This window comes from Lactuca sativa, chromosome 8 (genome assembly GCF_002870075.4).
Source record: "Lactuca sativa cultivar Salinas chromosome 8, Lsat_Salinas_v11, whole genome shotgun sequence".
NCBI lineage: Eukaryota > Viridiplantae > Streptophyta > Magnoliopsida > Asterales > Asteraceae > Lactuca > Lactuca sativa.
The window spans coordinates 219,267,251-219,285,146 of NC_056630.2; the positions used below are offsets into that span (position 1 = coordinate 219,267,251).

A 17,896-nucleotide genomic window follows, 5' to 3' on the forward strand; every position below is an offset into this window, starting at 1 on the left:
GTAGTAGTGCCCATAACAGCATCAAGTTCTTGAAAGTTGGTTTGACTTTGAGAATCAATATGAAATAGCAGTTAAAAATAATTTACGAGAAAATTTATGATTAAAGTAAATGTGTACGGACGTAAAGAGAGTTTACGGTCGTAAAAGGAGTTTACGGTTGATCTGTTTGCGACCGTAAACAGGGTTTACGGTATAAGTTCACTGTTTTTTGGAGTTTACGAATTATGGGTTTGCTGTTCTTCAATCCTGTTTACAGTACTTGAATATTAAGTGTTTACGGTTTCTGAATATGTTCTTTTACGAGAGTAAACAGAGTTTACGGTTGGCAGTAAACTCAAATATCCTTCAAACTCGAATGTTTCGGATGAAATCAGTTTCGTCAATGCCTAGAACGTAAACTCTGAAGATCAAACAACGAGAATAGCAGATTGAACACACACAAAATCTCGATCGAAAGGGTTTGATGCCAGTTTCTTCTCTGATACCAATTGTTAGTCCCTAATTTGCTTGTGTATCAATCAGATCCGTTTGATGGTGCGAAATCCCAATCAAACGGATGATGTCAGATCAAAATAGAAGAGAAGGGGAAGAAGAATAATATGAATCTTGTATGATATGATTAGAATGAAGATCCAAATACAAGATTCACACACACTAACACACACTCTCTTTTCTCTCTCTCTCTATAACACCTTCAAATGCACACACTTAAGGTCCTCTAGTGTTCATCATCCTTTTCCTCACACCCCTCATCCCTATATATATATATATATATATATATATACATGAGAATATGGGCCGTAAACAGGGTTTACGACTGTAAACACATAAGATATTACATAAAAAATCAATTTCCTAGAAAAGCAAAGTATAAACCAAAATATTGACCTAACAGTACCTATATCCATTATCTCCGACAGAGATAGTAGGTTCACCTCGCTATTCTGGCAATTGTTACAAAAATCCCTAGGAACGAGGCTCGACATGAGTACTGCTTACCATCCACAAACTGACGATCAAAGTGAGAGGAAAATACAAACCTTGAAAGATATGCTAAGAGCTTGTGTAATCGATTTTGGTAAAGCATGGGATACCCCTTTACCACTTGTCGAATTTTCATACAACAATAGCCATCACTCCAGCTTTAAAGTTGCTCCATTTGAAGCCCTCTACGGACGGAAGCGCAGATCACTACAGTGTTGGACTAAAGTAGGAGACATGCAACTAGCCAAGGGACAAGTACCCAACATCACTCTCACTGGCCCGGAAATCATAAGAGAAACAACTAATAAGATTGTACAAATTTAGGAACGACTAAAGGATTCAAGAGACCGACAAAAGAGTTATGCGGACAAAAGACGGAAGCCCTTGGAATTTCAGGTCGGGGACCAAATGGTATTAAAGGTCTCGCCCTAGAAAGGGTTAATATGTTGCGGAAAATGTGGGAAACTAAACGCAAGGTATATCGGACCATTCGAGATCCTTGCAAGGATCGGCCCGGTAGCCTACAAACTTCGTCTATCGTAGGAACTCGATAACATACATCCTACCTTTCATGTGTCGAACTTAAAGAAATGATTGACAAATGAGACCCTCATCGTCCCTCTAGACGAAATCGAAATCAACGAGAGTCTCCACTTTATAGAAGAACCAATTGAAAACATGGATAGCGAAATTAAAAGAACAAAACAAAGTCGCATACCCATCGTGAAGGTCCGCTGAAATGCAAAGCGAGGACCTGAATACACCTGGGAACGCGAAGATCAGATGAAACACAAGTACCCACATCTTTTTCCCTAATCCGCAAGTGTTTTTCTTACATTAAATTTCGGGATGAAATTCCCTCTAACGAGGGGATGATTTGACAACCCGATATTTCGACTCTATGTAACGACATAAAAAGTCAAGTATTGTAACCACTTTTGAAATAATGAAATTAACTTTGAAAATAAAATGTACAAAAGTCTCTATTGGGTTACCTACTATGCTAGATATTATGTCAAGGTTTACAAAAATACTAAGAACGCTAAAATCCGAGTTATAACGAACAAGTTATGATCATTCTAAGATTTCTGACAAAAACCGGCAACACCGATTAAACGAAAAACGCGAATTTTCAATACAATAGTTTTTAGATTTAAGTATCTAAAGGAAAGTTGTAGATATCGTTAAACCATAAACGTACGTAAAAAGAACGTCCAAATCTGACTTCGTATGAGGAAGTTATGATTTTACCAAGATCTGGATATAGTAGTAGACAACTAAAAACTCAAAATAGAGATCGAGAGGCTTTTGGCCGAAACAACCTAAATGAGAATCGAAGGTCTCAACAATAGTAGCACAAAGGTGAAAAGTCTGACGAAAACGGACATCGGATAAAGAAGTTATGGATTTTTAACAGACTTTTCGTGTCCCAGCCCGTTAAAAATAATATAAAAAAAATAAGTTCAAAACTAGCCGACGGAGTCTAAACGAGAGTTGTAGAGAATATTCACACCTACTCGTACATATATAGAACGTCGAAATCGGAGCTCGTACGCGGAAGATACGGATTTTACAAGTTTAAGGCACGAAAAACGAAGCTGTCAAGTACCTCACGAGGTGACTTTCTGACTGATGTGCTCCAACGTGCCAGCCACGTCTAATCGTCGAAGAGGATCAGGCTAAGCCTCACGACGTGAGACACTCAAAACTCACGACATGAGACACCCAAAACTCACGACATGAGACCCCAAAACTCAGCCTATAGATAAAAACCAATGGTTTCGAGTTCTAGTGCTCAATTCTCTCTTCTCTTGTGCTGAAACTCTGCTTCTAAGCCTCCGAGACCCTCCAGAAGCCCCGATTTTCACGTACAAGTCCCGAAGGAAGGTTTTGCATTGCCGAGATTCTCGAGAATCCCGAGAAAATCGACTTTCACAAGCCGAAGTTCTGCTCAATTTTCGTCTCACTATCTTCAATCAACCAAGTGAGTTCATACCCCTATAAACTACACTTTCAAATGTTTTATCAATGCTTTTTTTACAATTTTAAGGGGGGGGGGGGGGGGGGGAAACAAGTAAACACACGGTTACTATCGTGTGTAACATAAAGTTTCACTATATACTCTTGTTATCAAGTGAATCATATGTGATTCATAACTACTACATAGGAACTTTCATATGCAATATATATTCAAGATAACAACTTGTCTTTTGGGAATAAGACATGTTTATATATATATATATATATATATATATATATATATATATATATATATATATATATATATATATATACGAATCAAACACTTTATTTATACTTTAAGTATATCTGATCATTTATGTCACTTTAAATGTTATACTTTACATAACAAGTGAGCATTACACTAGGGTTTACTATATGAACGAAACACACACTTTGAAAAACTATAATAGGTATAGTTTACGAGAAAATCATGAACATTTACATACTAGAAACACTATATCAAAGAGATATTTTCATACACAAGAATAAATGGACATTTTCAAACGTAAATCTATTTTATACTAGGTTTTGTGAGAAATTTTACGTACTTTCGGGTATGCATTTTAAGTCCTGTATCATATACCATAATCCCTTGTAGGGGGAACGTGATACTTGTGTATAGATCTATACTGTATTGACAATCTCGCACCTAAGTTGTTAGCTACAGCTAGGCCGGTAGGTCTGAGGTGACAAATAGTATGGTTATAAGACTCATATAGAGTATTAAAAACACATTGATTTACGGGGTTTTTCAAATGCGTTTGCGATTTATATATAAACCTACTATTGTAAAGCATGAAAAGCACTATTGCATTACAGTTTTGGAACAATTAAACTACCATCTACTATAGTAGAAAATATGGGATTTTCTAGGAACATTTAAACATGTACAAACCATTTTCATTCTATTTCATACAAACATTGTCACTAAATACTTATGAACTCACCAGCTTAAATGTTGACCTACTCTTTCAAAACTACTTGTATTTCTCAGGGATTTAGTAATACAGGTAAACTACTGCTTTTGAAGAAGGGACGTTGCGGCGTTAGTTTAATTTCATTTTGACATCATATTGTAATTTCTTTTGAAACAAGTAATTTTCTACAATGTAAACTTTCAAATTATATATACGATGGTTGTGTTACTTTGTTTACTATGTATTCAACTGTTTCGATACTACATGAAGTCATCCGCCCTCGAACGATTCCGCCGTTCTGGTTTGGGGGTGTGACAAAATTCTCTGTTGTTTATTATTCCATATCCTTTGATTGTGCCATAAGAATTGTTTCCATACTTCACACATTCACCATCCTTAAGGGACTGAAACTGCCTCAGCTCTTCCCTCCTTCCTGTCATGTGACATGAGCGGCCACTGTCTATGTACCATTCGTCATCGAACTGCTCGTCACTTATAACCTACAAATTCAACCAGATTTAGGAACCCAAAGTCTCTTGGGACCTGGTTAGTCTTTTACAAAAAAAGAAATAGCAACAGAAAGATCAACCAAATAATTTCTTTTTATTAGAGTGGTTTCGTCTTTTCTTTTCATGGTATACACCTTGATTTTGTTTTTATCTTGTTTAAATTGTGGTGTATCAGATGGTTTTTTGTTAGATGGTTTTGGAATATTCTTTTGAATCCTAGGGTTAGCTGACTTTTTCTTATTATTGATGTCAGAATTCGAATCAAGCTGTCCCTTTCCTTTGGTGTCATTCACTGAATACGACTATCGTTGGCAACAAGAAGGACCGAAGCTAGACCTTTGGTTTTTAGCCTTGATGTTGTGACCGAAACTGGATGTTCGGTTCTGAGCTCTGGTGTTGGAACCGAAACTGGATGTTCGGTTCCGAGCTCTGGTGTTGGAACCGAAACTGGATGTTCGGTTCCGAGCTTTGGAATAATACGAGCTTGCACTAAAACTTTCCTTTCGATTTGGCTTGTCATTTTCTTTGACATTTTACTCTTTCATGGAAGCAACGTGGTTAGGGTATTGAGATTGCCAAATCCGTTTTTGCTCATTCAGATTTTTCATGTATCTCTGATTTCTTTGGCGTTTCTGTTCACCCAGTTGCTTTTGAGATTTATGTATATTGAAGCTTGATTGTGGCTTCTCCTTTTGAGCTTCGGTTGTCTTGGAAGATACATTGGATTCCTTTTTTGGTTCTTCTGGTATCGCTTTTGTTCCACTCAAGCTTGGTTTAACAAAACTTCAGGGTTTGTTGATGGGTTCAACAACGTATCTACCCCTTACCCTCCATGAGGTTCACTCCGATAAGCCGACGGTTTCGTCTGCATTATCAATAGGGGCAAACCAGAAGTAATTAGTGCACCCTTCAGCATTGTCTATGTCGACCAAGATTTTCAATTCTGTTGTTTGTTTTTCAGTGACTCCTTTAACAACATATACTTGATTTGCCTCTGTTTGAATTTTCTGATAGACCATTGTTGTCTCTTTGAGTTTCTTCGACTTGTCCTTCGACAGGCGAGCATATTCAACCAAGTTCTTAGATAGGAGTGGTTTTTCATTCTCGGCTTCACTCTTCAAAAATTCAGAGCAATCAACCACATCTTCCACCGAGATTTCGCTCATCTCACTTTCCTCATCAAATTCAAACGTGTATTCTATATTCATTTTATGTTCTTATATTAATTTGGCGTTAGACGATTCAAATGTTTGAATGGTCTCGGACTTAATTTCCAACCTATCATTTTCATCTAAAATATTTTTGAGCATACATTTATGTTCCTTAGAGTCAATAAAGGTCTCTATCTTGTCTAGTCCAATTTTATAAGTGATGGAAGTCTCTTCTGAGGACATTATGGATTCACACTCAGTGATGACCTCATCCTCCTTAAATTCAAGGAAGGGTAATATCATCTTATGAATCTTTTTCCCTATTTCACAATTTAAGTGGAACTGAGTAATATTCGTATATAAGCGTTTAGCAATCAAGCAAAAAACATTTTGTTGTTTCAAAAACTTTAAATTGTCTCGTTGAAAATAAATAATCTCATCCCTAGCCCTAGTTAACTCCGTCTCCTTCGGCTCAATCCACATCCTTCTCTCCTTACTCTTCGAAGACACCTTGCTGAGTTGGTCAGTTAGGTTAGAGTTCGCTAAGCGAGTTTGCATGAGACTACCACTTAAGTTAGAAAATTTAAGTTTTAGTTCATTTAATTCTTCTTCATAATTTGTTACGGGAACTTTGACTGATTCAAGGATGGATTGTACCTTTTTGATCAGCCGATCACAATCATTGATGTTCTCACTCACGGGCTTGGCTACAAAACACTTGTCCCCAGTCAAGTTCGGCTCCTTATGCTCACCTTCGGTTGGTCTTCCAACAGTAACCATCAAACATTTCCTAGCCGAACTAGTAACTTCCTCTCTCGCCACGTAAGCTCTTCCATGTGTGGGTTTTCTCACTTCTTCATCCTCAGAATCGGTTGACCAGACTTCAACGCCACCGAACTCATCTTCATCCACATTTTCCTGCACAATCAAGGCATTCGTTGAACTGTTAGTTGCCTTCTTTTCCTTATTTCTTCCAATTTCGCATGTAATAAGCCTCATCATCTTCACCGTCCCTTTTCTCAGCTATCTTCCTCAACATGCAACCTTTGGCAAACTGGTTCTTGCCATGAAAATAATTGCAGTCGAATCCAGAGTCTCCTACAAGCTTGCTTTTTTTTTTGTCGTCATCCTTTTGAGAGTTGTTCTTTGTTTCTTCTTTCACCTTCTCAGAGTTGTAACTTCCTTGCCAGTTTCGGTTCTTATTGACAGGGAACTTCTTTCGTGCAAACTTCTTTGGGTTGGTGAACATCATTGCATATTCTTCGCCAGTAAGGTCACACTCAGACATATCTGAATCCTCCTCTTCTTCTTCTACACTTTTTCCTTTTGATACAAGGGTCAGTGATCCCACACCCAAAACTACCTTTGCCTCCTTGGTTACCATGCTTTCATCGGATTTCAGAATACCCATCAGTGTCGCTAGCGAGTATGATTTAAACTGTTCATGAGCTTTCACCGTTGAAACCAATGACATCTATTGTAGTCTTAAACCATTCATGAAGGTCACCTTTTTCTCAATCAATTTTCTTCCAATGCCATGCTTGATCATCTTGCCGAGGAGATGATTGAAGTGATCGAAGGTCTGTATCAGTTTCTCTTCAGGTTTCTGTTCGAAAGCTCCAAATTCTGAGAGCAACAAGGTTTGGATCAAGTGTACTAGATCCTCATCGGTTGAGTACATTTCTTTTAACCTATCTCGTAATTCTTTAGCCGTCGTGCATGAACCGACTAAACAAAAAGTTTCATATTGCAATGCGAATCTGATCATTCTCATGGCTTTCACGTTACATAGCAGCTTATCCTTTTTCATCTTGTGGAATCTTCTCTATGTCCACGAAAAGCTGATTATATTCTTTTTGAGTCTTCACTGTCCTGTTCGTTCCAGAATGAACAAACGACCCAATCGTGATAGCTTCCCAGATGAGATAACCATTATCTTCAGATCCAACTACGTAATCTTCAAAGTGATGCACCCACATTTCATAGTCTTGAGTGTAAAGAATGGGAACCCTTGTAGTGGATCCAATGTTGTTAGAGATGTTGATGGGATTAGTTTGAGAATCGTCGTGAGACATGATGAGCCTTTCCTTGGAACTGCTAGAATCAGACCTGCAAACTTGAAATTAGGGTTTTATCAAACACAAGAGTTATCATCTACAAGAAGAAGACGGCTTCTTTATATTCGATAAAAGCGGAAACCCTAAAGAATTCTTCAAACAGAAGGAATGTGTATTGATTACACAGTCTCCTGCTCTGATACCAATTGTTAGAACAAAGTTCTAGTAGGATCGATTGATTATAAGAAGAAAAGCAATAAATAATGTAATAAAGAAAACAGGAATGGTTTAACTAATGTCGAATGATTAAGCTTTAACATCTCATAAGATCTCGATTAAGAACTTCAACTGTAGAGGTGTTCAGGGTTACAAAGCAATAATAATAATAATGACGATCGTACCTAAGGCATACATGCATGCACTATAAATAGCTTAACCCTAATCAATAATCACGGATGGATAGGCCCAATCCGGATATACAAAAACAAAGCCCATGACGCAACACAAAATACCTAACAATAAGCTACTAGAATTGGATGGTAACTATTTAATATTGTTAGATAGAACATCAGAAATCAAATAATTCCAATCTGTAATGTAATGTTGGATCTTGAAATGCAGTTTCTAGATACCACAAATTTTCTACACGCAAATACAGTTCACAAAGGAAAGATGAGATTACAGCAAAGACTAAATGTAAGACTGAGAGTGTTATTGTTTTTGTCATCAAACTCTTCAAAATATGTCATATATATTGGCTTAATGGGACGAACAATTGGTGTTGTAGCACTTCTTGGAATAGCTCCAACCTTAAAGCTTAGCAGGTGAATTCAAATCCATCTTTTTCTATTTAGCATTTGAATGAGCTAAATGAAACTAATAGCAATGTACTGTCATTTAGCTATATATACGAGCATTCTACTTGTAATTATATCTATTCTAGCATTTCACTTTCAGTTTTTTTTCTAAGTCATGGTCCTTTGAAAAATCACCAAATTTTAGCAATGTATTTTTTTTCTTCTTAGGACATTATACTTTGAAAAAATCTACTCACTTGCATTTGTTGGTTTGTTTATGTATGAGATTACTACACTTGGGTAGCTTTCTCATAGTACATAAAACCGATGTAATAGTATGAATGAAAGATGGCATTGCTATAACTATGTTTTTTTTTTTAATAGTACAACAACTTCATAAGAAGAAATAACAATGTAGGATATTGGTGATGAAATAATATAACACCATCTTATTACCTATGTCCTTCTCAACTTGCTTGCAAAGTATGTTGGTGATGAAATGCTTGCATTGGTGTCAAAATCTCATGAAAATGTGATAATATTATTACTCAAGACATGAAAACATTGGGAAGGTAAATTGATACCTACAACTTTAATGCAACAGGTACCAAATCCGACATCCAATCAAAACACCGAAATTCACATTTCTAAGAAGCAAAAGAAATGATTTACAATGCTAAATGGAATGATCAAGCAAACAATGAGATAAATGAACAAGCCAAGATTATCGAAGATATGGTTCTTAATTTAGGTTACAATATATTGATTCCATTCTTAAGGTTTGTAAATATGTCTTCATTACAAGTTTTTGTCTTTACTATTTAAATTGCGAACTTATGTATGAGTTTTCTTATATTATTCTTAATAATGATCTATTTTTGGGTTTTATCATTTTTATAAATGTCGAAGTTTATTCAAACTTGTGACCAAATGTTACATTTAAAATTTCATGTGGCTTTAAATAAATATTAGCCATATCATAATCAAAAAAACGTTTCAACATTGAAAATCTTAGTTTGTTAAAAAGATATCACATGTCACTTTATTAAATACTCATGTGACTAATTTTTTTATGTATTTTCATGTTTAAGCAATACTTGTGTGTCAAAATCATAACAATATGTCATGCATTATTACATCCATGTGACTACAAGTTCTACAATAGTCATAATTATAAAAATATTATGTGACTATAAGAGATGTACACCTATGGTTTAAGTATATGTATGTGACTATAATACAAACAACAGTCACGGTTAACAATATTTTAATGTCTAAATGATAAAATAGGTCATATTTAAAACAAATTGTTATGGTCATAAAGTGAATATTGGTTTGAATATTGGTCACAATTACAAACACTATTGTTTCTATAAATAAATTATGGTGATTTTTCAATTGATTTTCTATGTCGAAAGGATATAAAATAGTCATAATTACGACTTTTTATATGTATGAATGATAGCATCATTCTTGATAAGCAATACAAATATGACCGTAAGCTAATATTGAATCCGTAGATTTAAAAATGTGTGTCTTTATAATACTTATGATAATGTTTCACTTAATTTTGTGTCTCAATACGATAGACAGTAGTCACAATAAAAGATTGTTTTTGTGACTAATTATTAGCAAATCACCACTTCTGAAATTAATTACATGTGTCCATTAACTGAACATTGTCATGTTCACCGTAATTGCATATCTACAAAAGATACTCAATAGTCTTCATAAACTTTACATTATGTGACAATTTACTAGCAAAATGTCACATTGAAACAGCATGTATGTCACCATTTGTGATATACAGTTACTACAATTACTAAATAAATGTGTCTACTAATGGTTTAACGCCACAATATTGGATAAAATGATTGATTTGAAGAACAAAATTCCCTAACCAAGTGCCACACTTTTATAATGCGGCCACATATTTTCATATCATACGAACACTACATTTTAAAGTGACCATAAGACCCATACGATTGTGTCACCTTCCGTTACACTTTCAGTGAAGAATAAAATGTCACTATACACATGTTGTCACCCTTTTATGGTGTGTCTGTATGTCATTTTTGTAATATTGTAGGCATCGAATCAAGTAACCTTTTGACCAAATCAACTTCTTCAAGCACGTAACCACGACTATTTGCTTTTTACACTAAACCGGATAATTTCATCACAAAATCATTGACCGTTTCACCTGTGACAACCCGAAGTTCGTTCTGTCGTCGTAACTCGTTTCGTCATTAAAAATTCGTCGTCTTGAATTGTTTACGTTTCATTTCTAAATTAAGTCATTTATTTTGAGTTTGTTATTATGACTTAATAGTTGTCCAAAAACGTTAGAAACCCATGGAAATGCCCCAAATTATTATTTGGAAAAATAATTGTTTTATTTCGTCGAGTTATAAAATAATTAAATCGGGTACGACCAAAAGCCTCGCTTAACGACAGTATCGGGTAGAATTCCACCGTGTCCCAAACTTTGAGCATATATAAAGTTGAGAGAGCCTCATTTGAAGGCTTTCCACTCTCTCTCTCCTTTCTCTCTCTACTCTCTCTTAAAAATCCGAAATTGAGCAAAAATCATCCAAAACAAGCTTCAAATCATCAAGGTAACTATCCTAGCTCCTAGTATAACACCTTTGGCCTTGAAATTCGTGATTTATATGAGGAATAGGACCATAAACATGTGTTTATGGTCCTGGAGCATCCTTAGGCCGTCAACACATGTAAATGGGGTTTTTGTGCCATAAAACCCTTCCAAACCTCATTTGGAGCTTAGATATGACCTAAGGACTTATTTGCATGGACTTAGAACACCTTAAACTCATCATCTAGTATATCAACATGAGTTTACGGCCCAAGCACATGCTTGGACCGTAAACACCTATTCATAGGGAGTAAACTCATTTTTATGTGTTAAGACGCCACTTAAACACACCATAAGCCTTAGAAATGAGTCTAGAAGCAACCACAATCAAGTAAGGACCTTAATCATGCCAGAACTACCCCTATAGAAGTTTACGGCCGTAAACCCCTCCAAGAATGGGTTCTTAGGCCGTAAACTCCTAAAACATGGTCAAATGGTGCCTTAAACTCATTCCATGGCTTGTAGAATTAGCTAGAAACACTTGTATGGACCTAGGACCACCAAAACATCAAAGGAAGATGTGTAGGGGAGTTTACAGCCGTAAAATCTTAGTTTACTACCGTAAACTCCATTAGATGGTCCATTTATTGATTTAATCCATTCCTATTCCTTACATTTGATCCTAGCTAATTTTCCCAAGTGATATAAGACCATTTAGCACCATAGAACACCCCACCATGAGTTTACAGCCGTAAACTCATGTGGAGTGGGTCATTAGGGCCGTAAACCCTCTTGTGAGTTTACTCTTGAGGGGTAAACTCCATATCCAAGCCATATACGCCCCTAGATGTCACTCGGGTCACTCCAAACACTTATTTTGAAGTGTTTTCGCGTCTTGGAGTGTATAATATTCTCTAATTAGTAATTCAAAGTCTAATTTGATACAATTGTGTATCATTTCATATTACTTAGGAACCACGCGTATTTTCAAGCCTTGAACTGACGTTTAGCATCCAAACCGACACATTCCGCGATTGGTGAGTTCATACCCCTACGTCTTTTTCTGTGTTTTTCAATGTTTTCAGGGGGGAATACAAGCAAAATTATAAATGTTTTCAAAACATAAAAATGATGTATTTTCTATATATATCTTGCTAACTTTTAGATATCTTTACCCTTTATGCATTATGCTGAGCATAAGGGATGTTTTATCGATTATAACTATATGGATTTCGGTAAAGGAAACAATCAAATCAATCAAATTATTATGGGAATAATTTGGGATCTTTATGTCACACCCCGCTAAAGCGGGAACGCAAGATATGACAGTGATAACAGTTTCATTGCAAAAGATAAAGATACATCACTATGGCAATATTTTCAAAGTTTACAACCCATAGCTTAAACAAAACAAACTATAAGTTTTCCCAAAATAACATTGTTCAAAATATAACTTCATAAAATAACTTCCACACGATGCAGCATGCTCTATGATGATGAATCTTTATATCCACTTACTAATTATTTCCTGAAAAAGCATGTAAAACGAGCGTCAACTATGAAAATAGTTGGTGAGTTCACAAGTTTATAAAATCAAGATTTGGAATAAGGCTTTTCATAAATACAAGTACATTGCTTTAATGAGAAACAAGTTGATTGCTATTGTTGATAACAAGTTTATTGCTATAACGAGAAACAAGTTTGTATGTGTATGAGCAAACAATGAGTCTCAACCAAACCTATGACTGAAGCCCTATCAAGATCTATGCTTATCGTTCCATAGATGAATATGGTATCATGCACTCCAACAATAGAGCGAGTGAGGAGTTGTCAAATCCTAATAGCGCTATCCATAATGACCATTGGCTCAAAGAGTTAATGGTTAGAGCTAAGGGAAGGGCCTTAGTACGATAAGTTCTCATGTTCCGTGTTGCATAGACATACATAGAGAGACATAGCAATACAATAGCAATCGTGAGTGATACAAATCAATTTAAATACAACATGCAAATAATAGTTTTTCTGGACATGCTTTTCCACCCCAAAACATAAAAACTGAAAATAGGGGAGTGCGTGAATACTCACAATGTTTCGAGTAGGTACAAGTGGTGCCTCGGAATACACCAACGTCTTAATATCGGGATCCTACGACATCAAACACACACTAGTGAGTTTCCATGTCGAAATCTAATGCTAATATACTAAACTCTACATATAGAGAAATGCCAAATTTATGTTCTAATATCGGTTTCATATTAATTGGTTACAATTATTCTACAATGATGAAATTCTACAAGTCATGTGATTAAGACAATTTTGGATATTAGTTTTCCAGATTTAGTAATATAAATTGAGGGTATTTCAACACATTTAAAGGTGTTTTAAATTCCTAAAAATGTAAAATATTATCAAACAGTTTCCAAAAATTCTCAAACCTTGTAATTTTATTCTAATTACAGTAGAGGTCTTCCAGAAGATTTCCTTTGAGTTTTTGATATGGTTAACTATTTTTCCAAATTTCTAAGCCTTCATAACAACATAAATTCATGAAAAATAGCATCCAAAGGATAAAAATTCTCAAACTTTTTATATTACTGTTAGTAGATATTACTAAGCTAGGAATAATATAAAATGGATTTCCAAGCTGTTTAACCAAATTTTATGATTTTTGAGCATTTATTCCAATAAAAATGGAAATAAATAGGAAAAAGTCTCCAAAATTACCCAAGCTTTTTATTTTACTGTTTTTGTACATATAAAAGCTGGGAAAAATATAAAAGATATTTTTTAGTTGGTCGTTCTATTTTTCTTTGTTTTTATCTCCTTAAATAATCATTAATTGAAGAATATATAATACACAGTTAAAGTAAATACCCAAAAATTTTGTAACATCATTTACAATGTAAGTGATCTGGGAAAAACACCAAAGGTGGTTTTTATATTGTATAATCCGGTTTTGGGTATTTAAGTGTATTTAACCTTAGAAAATAGGAGAAATATAGTATACAGAAAATAAAAATCATCAAAATTTTTATGTAACCTTCTAATGTACAACACAATGTTTTGGAATATTTTCATGAATTTTGGATAAGCAGAAATATTTTTCCTATTTTTAGGCCATTATAAATACCAAAAATTGGGAAAAATAGAAAAGCATGATGAACAATTCAGAAATTAAGTTTCTGAGTCTCCCACCTCAGGTAAGAGCTGCAAAAATGTTAGATACAATTTTTACACTTTCTAAAGTGGTTTGTGATTTATTGGACCCAAACAAAAAGAAAACCAAAAGTCATAATAAACAGAAACATAAATCGATGAAACTTAATGAGATATCATTATTCACCATAGGGTTCATCGACGAATTTATTCGGGATTTATAGACCTCTAAAAGTATTTTATATGATTTATGCATTTGTTTTCTTGTAAGAATTTTAATAAATCAAGGAAATCATAAAAACTCTTGGGATTTTCCAGATATTCATATTATCTTAATGGGAATCTAGAAAGTTTTTATTTTGAACAGTAAAGAACTTTTAGATATTTTTATAAATAAAATCATTTACATGCACTATTAACAATGTACTTTGATCATCAAGCTCTTTAGCTTGGTGTTCATCACATGCATCACAGTTTGAAGACCATGCATGGACATATGTTTGTCATAGTGATATTTTTAAAAGAAATACTTGGATGCATAAGGTGTATGAACCTTTAAAACTTGTAAAAATCCGAACTTTAGTGTTTGACATAGGTTTTGGTCATTGGATTTCACCATTAAACAACATGCATGTTGGTCTTGGGTGAAACCCTACCACCATCATCATCAAACTCGACATTCATGAACATGTTCATGAATCTTCATAAAGAATGGTGTAGAAGGAAGAGAAGTACAATAAAACTCTTTAAAACAAGAAAGAAAAGTAAAGGAAGATGAAGGATTTTCGTGAATACCTTGAAGAACAACTTTAGAAGATGAAGATTTGAGTGTGGAGAGGTGTTCTTGGCTGCTTACTTTCGTGGGTTTGGAGAGAGGAAGAGAGAGTTTGAGAGTTTTAAGGGTGGAGTGTGAGGGAGAGAGTGAATGGGAAGTTGAAGTGTAAGAGAAGGATAAAATGATTAAGATTTTTGGGAAAAAGAGAGCATGGGGGAGAGGGTGGCGGATTTTATGAGTGTAAGAGAGGCCCTCTCTCTCGTAATTCAAATTAAATAAATTTCCCTTCAATTTTTGAAAAACTCAAATTTTTATAAAAATGTTTCTTTAAGCAATTCTTGATTTATTTAAAAATCTTGTTTTTAACTAATAAATTATGATTAATGTATGATAATTTAAATTTCTATCTCATTGATTATAATCCATAATTTGATTAATAAAAATTTTATACTAGGAAGTGTATAGCAAAATTTATAAAGTTTTTAAGCTTTAAAGTTTATAAATTTGGATTTTTGGCTCTTTAGAGTTTTTGGAACATTGCTTGATATTCACCATCATATTGGAATGAAATTAGAATATTGAATTTATTTTTAGGGTTTTATACCCTTTTTCAATTGTAAATAATGTTTGGAGTTTTATTCTAATTATGGTATTGGCATTTCCTATTGTAGCTAAACAACTTACTAGAATCGTAAGAGTCAAGTATATTAGTCCTGGATTTTAGTTGGATCCTAGTTTATGCAAGATTTTGACCTAATTTATATTACTAGGCCATGGCATGTTGTGCATGAATGGTTTTTATAAAGATGCATGAGTCCGAGAATGACCTGAATTGACAGATGTCACAGTATCCCTCACTGAAAAAGAATTTCGTCCCGAAATTCATTCTATGTCATCGTTTGTCATCGCATGGGAGAAGTTGTGGATACTTTTCCTTCATGAAGCCCTCACGCTCCCAGGTGTACTCCGGCCCGCGTTTTGAGTTCCATCGAACTTTCACAATCGGAATCTTACTCCGCTTAAGTTGTTTCACCTCCCTGTCAAGGAATTCTGTCGGTTCCTCAACAAAGTTTAGCTTATCATTGATCTTAACTTCCTCCATAGGTACTATCAATGCTTCATCGGCTAAACATTTCTTAAGATTGGAGACGTGGAATGTGTCGTGAATGGCCTTAACTCTTGGGGTAATCGAAGTTTATATGCCACCGGACCAATCCTTTCAATGATCTCAAAGGGTCCAACATATCTTGGGCTTAGTTTTCCTTTCTTACCAAAACGTACAAGCCCTTTCCATGGCGACACCTTTAGAAGTACCTTGTCTCTAACTTGGAATTCTAATGGTTTTCGACGATTATCCGCATAACTTTTCTGACGATCTCTGGCGGCTTTAAGCCTATCTTTGATGATAGCAATCTTGTCAGTTGTTTCCTTGATAAGGTCGAGTCTAGTCAATTGTTTGTCTCCGATTTCTGTCCAACACAATAGAGAACGACACTTGCGTCTATACAATGCTTCATATAGATCACATTGGATACTCGTGTGATAACTGTTATTGTAGGAAAACTCAATTAGAGGCAAATGAGGATCCCAATTTCCTTTGAACTCAATGACACACGCCCATAACATGTCTTCCAATGTTTGTATTGTTCTCTCTGTCTACCCATCTATCTGAGGGTGGTAAGCTGTGCTCAAATCTATCTTGGTTCCTAGTGCCTTCTGTAACATCCACCAAAATCATGATTTAAAACGACTATCTCTATCAGAAATGATAGATAGGGGTACACCATGCAGAGAAACAATTTTGTTGATGTAGATTTCGGCCAATTTTTCCTTCTTGAAGTCTTCCCAAATGGGGAGAAATGAGCAGATTTCGTCAGTCGATCCACTATGACCCAAATTGAGTCGTGACCTTTAGCTGTTCTAGGAAGTTTGGTAACGAAATCCATTGATATCTGCTCCCATTTCCATTGGGGAATTTCAGGTTGTTGCAATAAGCTGGATGGTTTTTGATGTTCAGCTTTGACTATTGAGCAAGTTAAACACTTCCCAACATATAAGGCAATATCCCTTTTCATTCCAGGCCACCAATAGTACTCTTTAAGATCCTTGTACATCTTATCCGCTCCAGGGTGGATTGAGTATTTAGATCGATGAGACTCCTCTAGTACCATGTCTCTCAGATCGTTAACCCTTGGAATCCAGACCCTGTCCTTAAAATAATGAAATCCATCAGGTTTGGTTTCAAATCTCACTTTCAAATCATGTAAGGTTTCGCCTGGAAGATTTTCCTTGAATAGCGCTTTCTCCTGGGCATCAATGATTTGAGATTTCAAGCTTGTCTGAATTACCATTCCCAAAGCTCTCACACGGGAAGGTTTCACTCTTTCTTTACTACTACGAGCGTCGGCTACGACGTTAGCCTTTCCTGGGTGATATCGTATCTCACAATCATAATCACTAAACAACTTTACCCATCTCCTCTGCCGCATGTTTAACATTTTCTGATCTAGGATATGCTGAAGGCTTTTGTGATCGGTATAAATAGTGTACTTGGTTCTGTACAAATAATGCCTCCATATCTTTAGAGCGAAAACTATTGCTCCTAGTTCTAGATTATGGGTGGTATAATTCTTCTCATGCGGTTAGAGTTGTATGGAAGCATACGCAATGACCTTATCTGTTTGGATTAACACACATCCTAATCCTTGATGAGACGCATCGCAATACACTAAAAACTTCTCTGATCCTTCTGGTAAGGCCAGAATTGGTGCATTGCACAGCTTGTTTTTCAGGATTTGGAACGCCTCTTCGTGTTTCTCTTCCCAGAGAAATTTTATGTTCTTTTGATTCAAAGATGTTAATGGTTGAGCAATCCTAGAGAAATTTTCAACGAAGCGTCTGTAGTACCCAGCTAATCCTAGTAACTGTCGTA

The 17,896-nt window shown here is 35.3% G+C and overlaps 1 protein-coding gene across 1 annotated transcript; it reads right to left on the reverse strand.

The window, feature by feature from the left end:
• Positions 1-7,057: 7,057 nt before the first annotated feature.
• Positions 7,058-17,453, reverse strand: LOC128127916 (uncharacterized). Its single transcript, XM_052766659.1, has 4 exons — positions 16,749-17,453; positions 16,625-16,680; positions 16,279-16,510; positions 7,058-7,408 (listed from the first exon to the last, which is right to left on the reverse strand). The coding sequence occupies exons 1-4, from the start codon at positions 17,451-17,453 to the stop codon at positions 7,058-7,060; spliced, it is 1,344 nt and encodes a 447-aa protein (XP_052622619.1).
• Between the last annotated feature and the right edge of the window lie 443 nt (positions 17,454-17,896).

Coding starts and splice junctions, on each gene's coding strand:
- LOC128127916 (XM_052766659.1), bottom strand. CDS start 17,453: ATGCGGCAGAGGAGATGGGTAAAGTTGTTTAGTGATTATGATTGTGAG. Junction 16,511..16,624: donor TACCACCCTCAGATAGATGG/GTAGACAGAGAG, acceptor CTACAATAACAG/TTATCACACGAGTATCCAAT. Junction 7,409..16,278: donor AATTCCAAGTTAGAGACAAG/GTACTTCTAAAG, acceptor TCGTGGACATAG/AGAAGATTCCACAAGATGAA.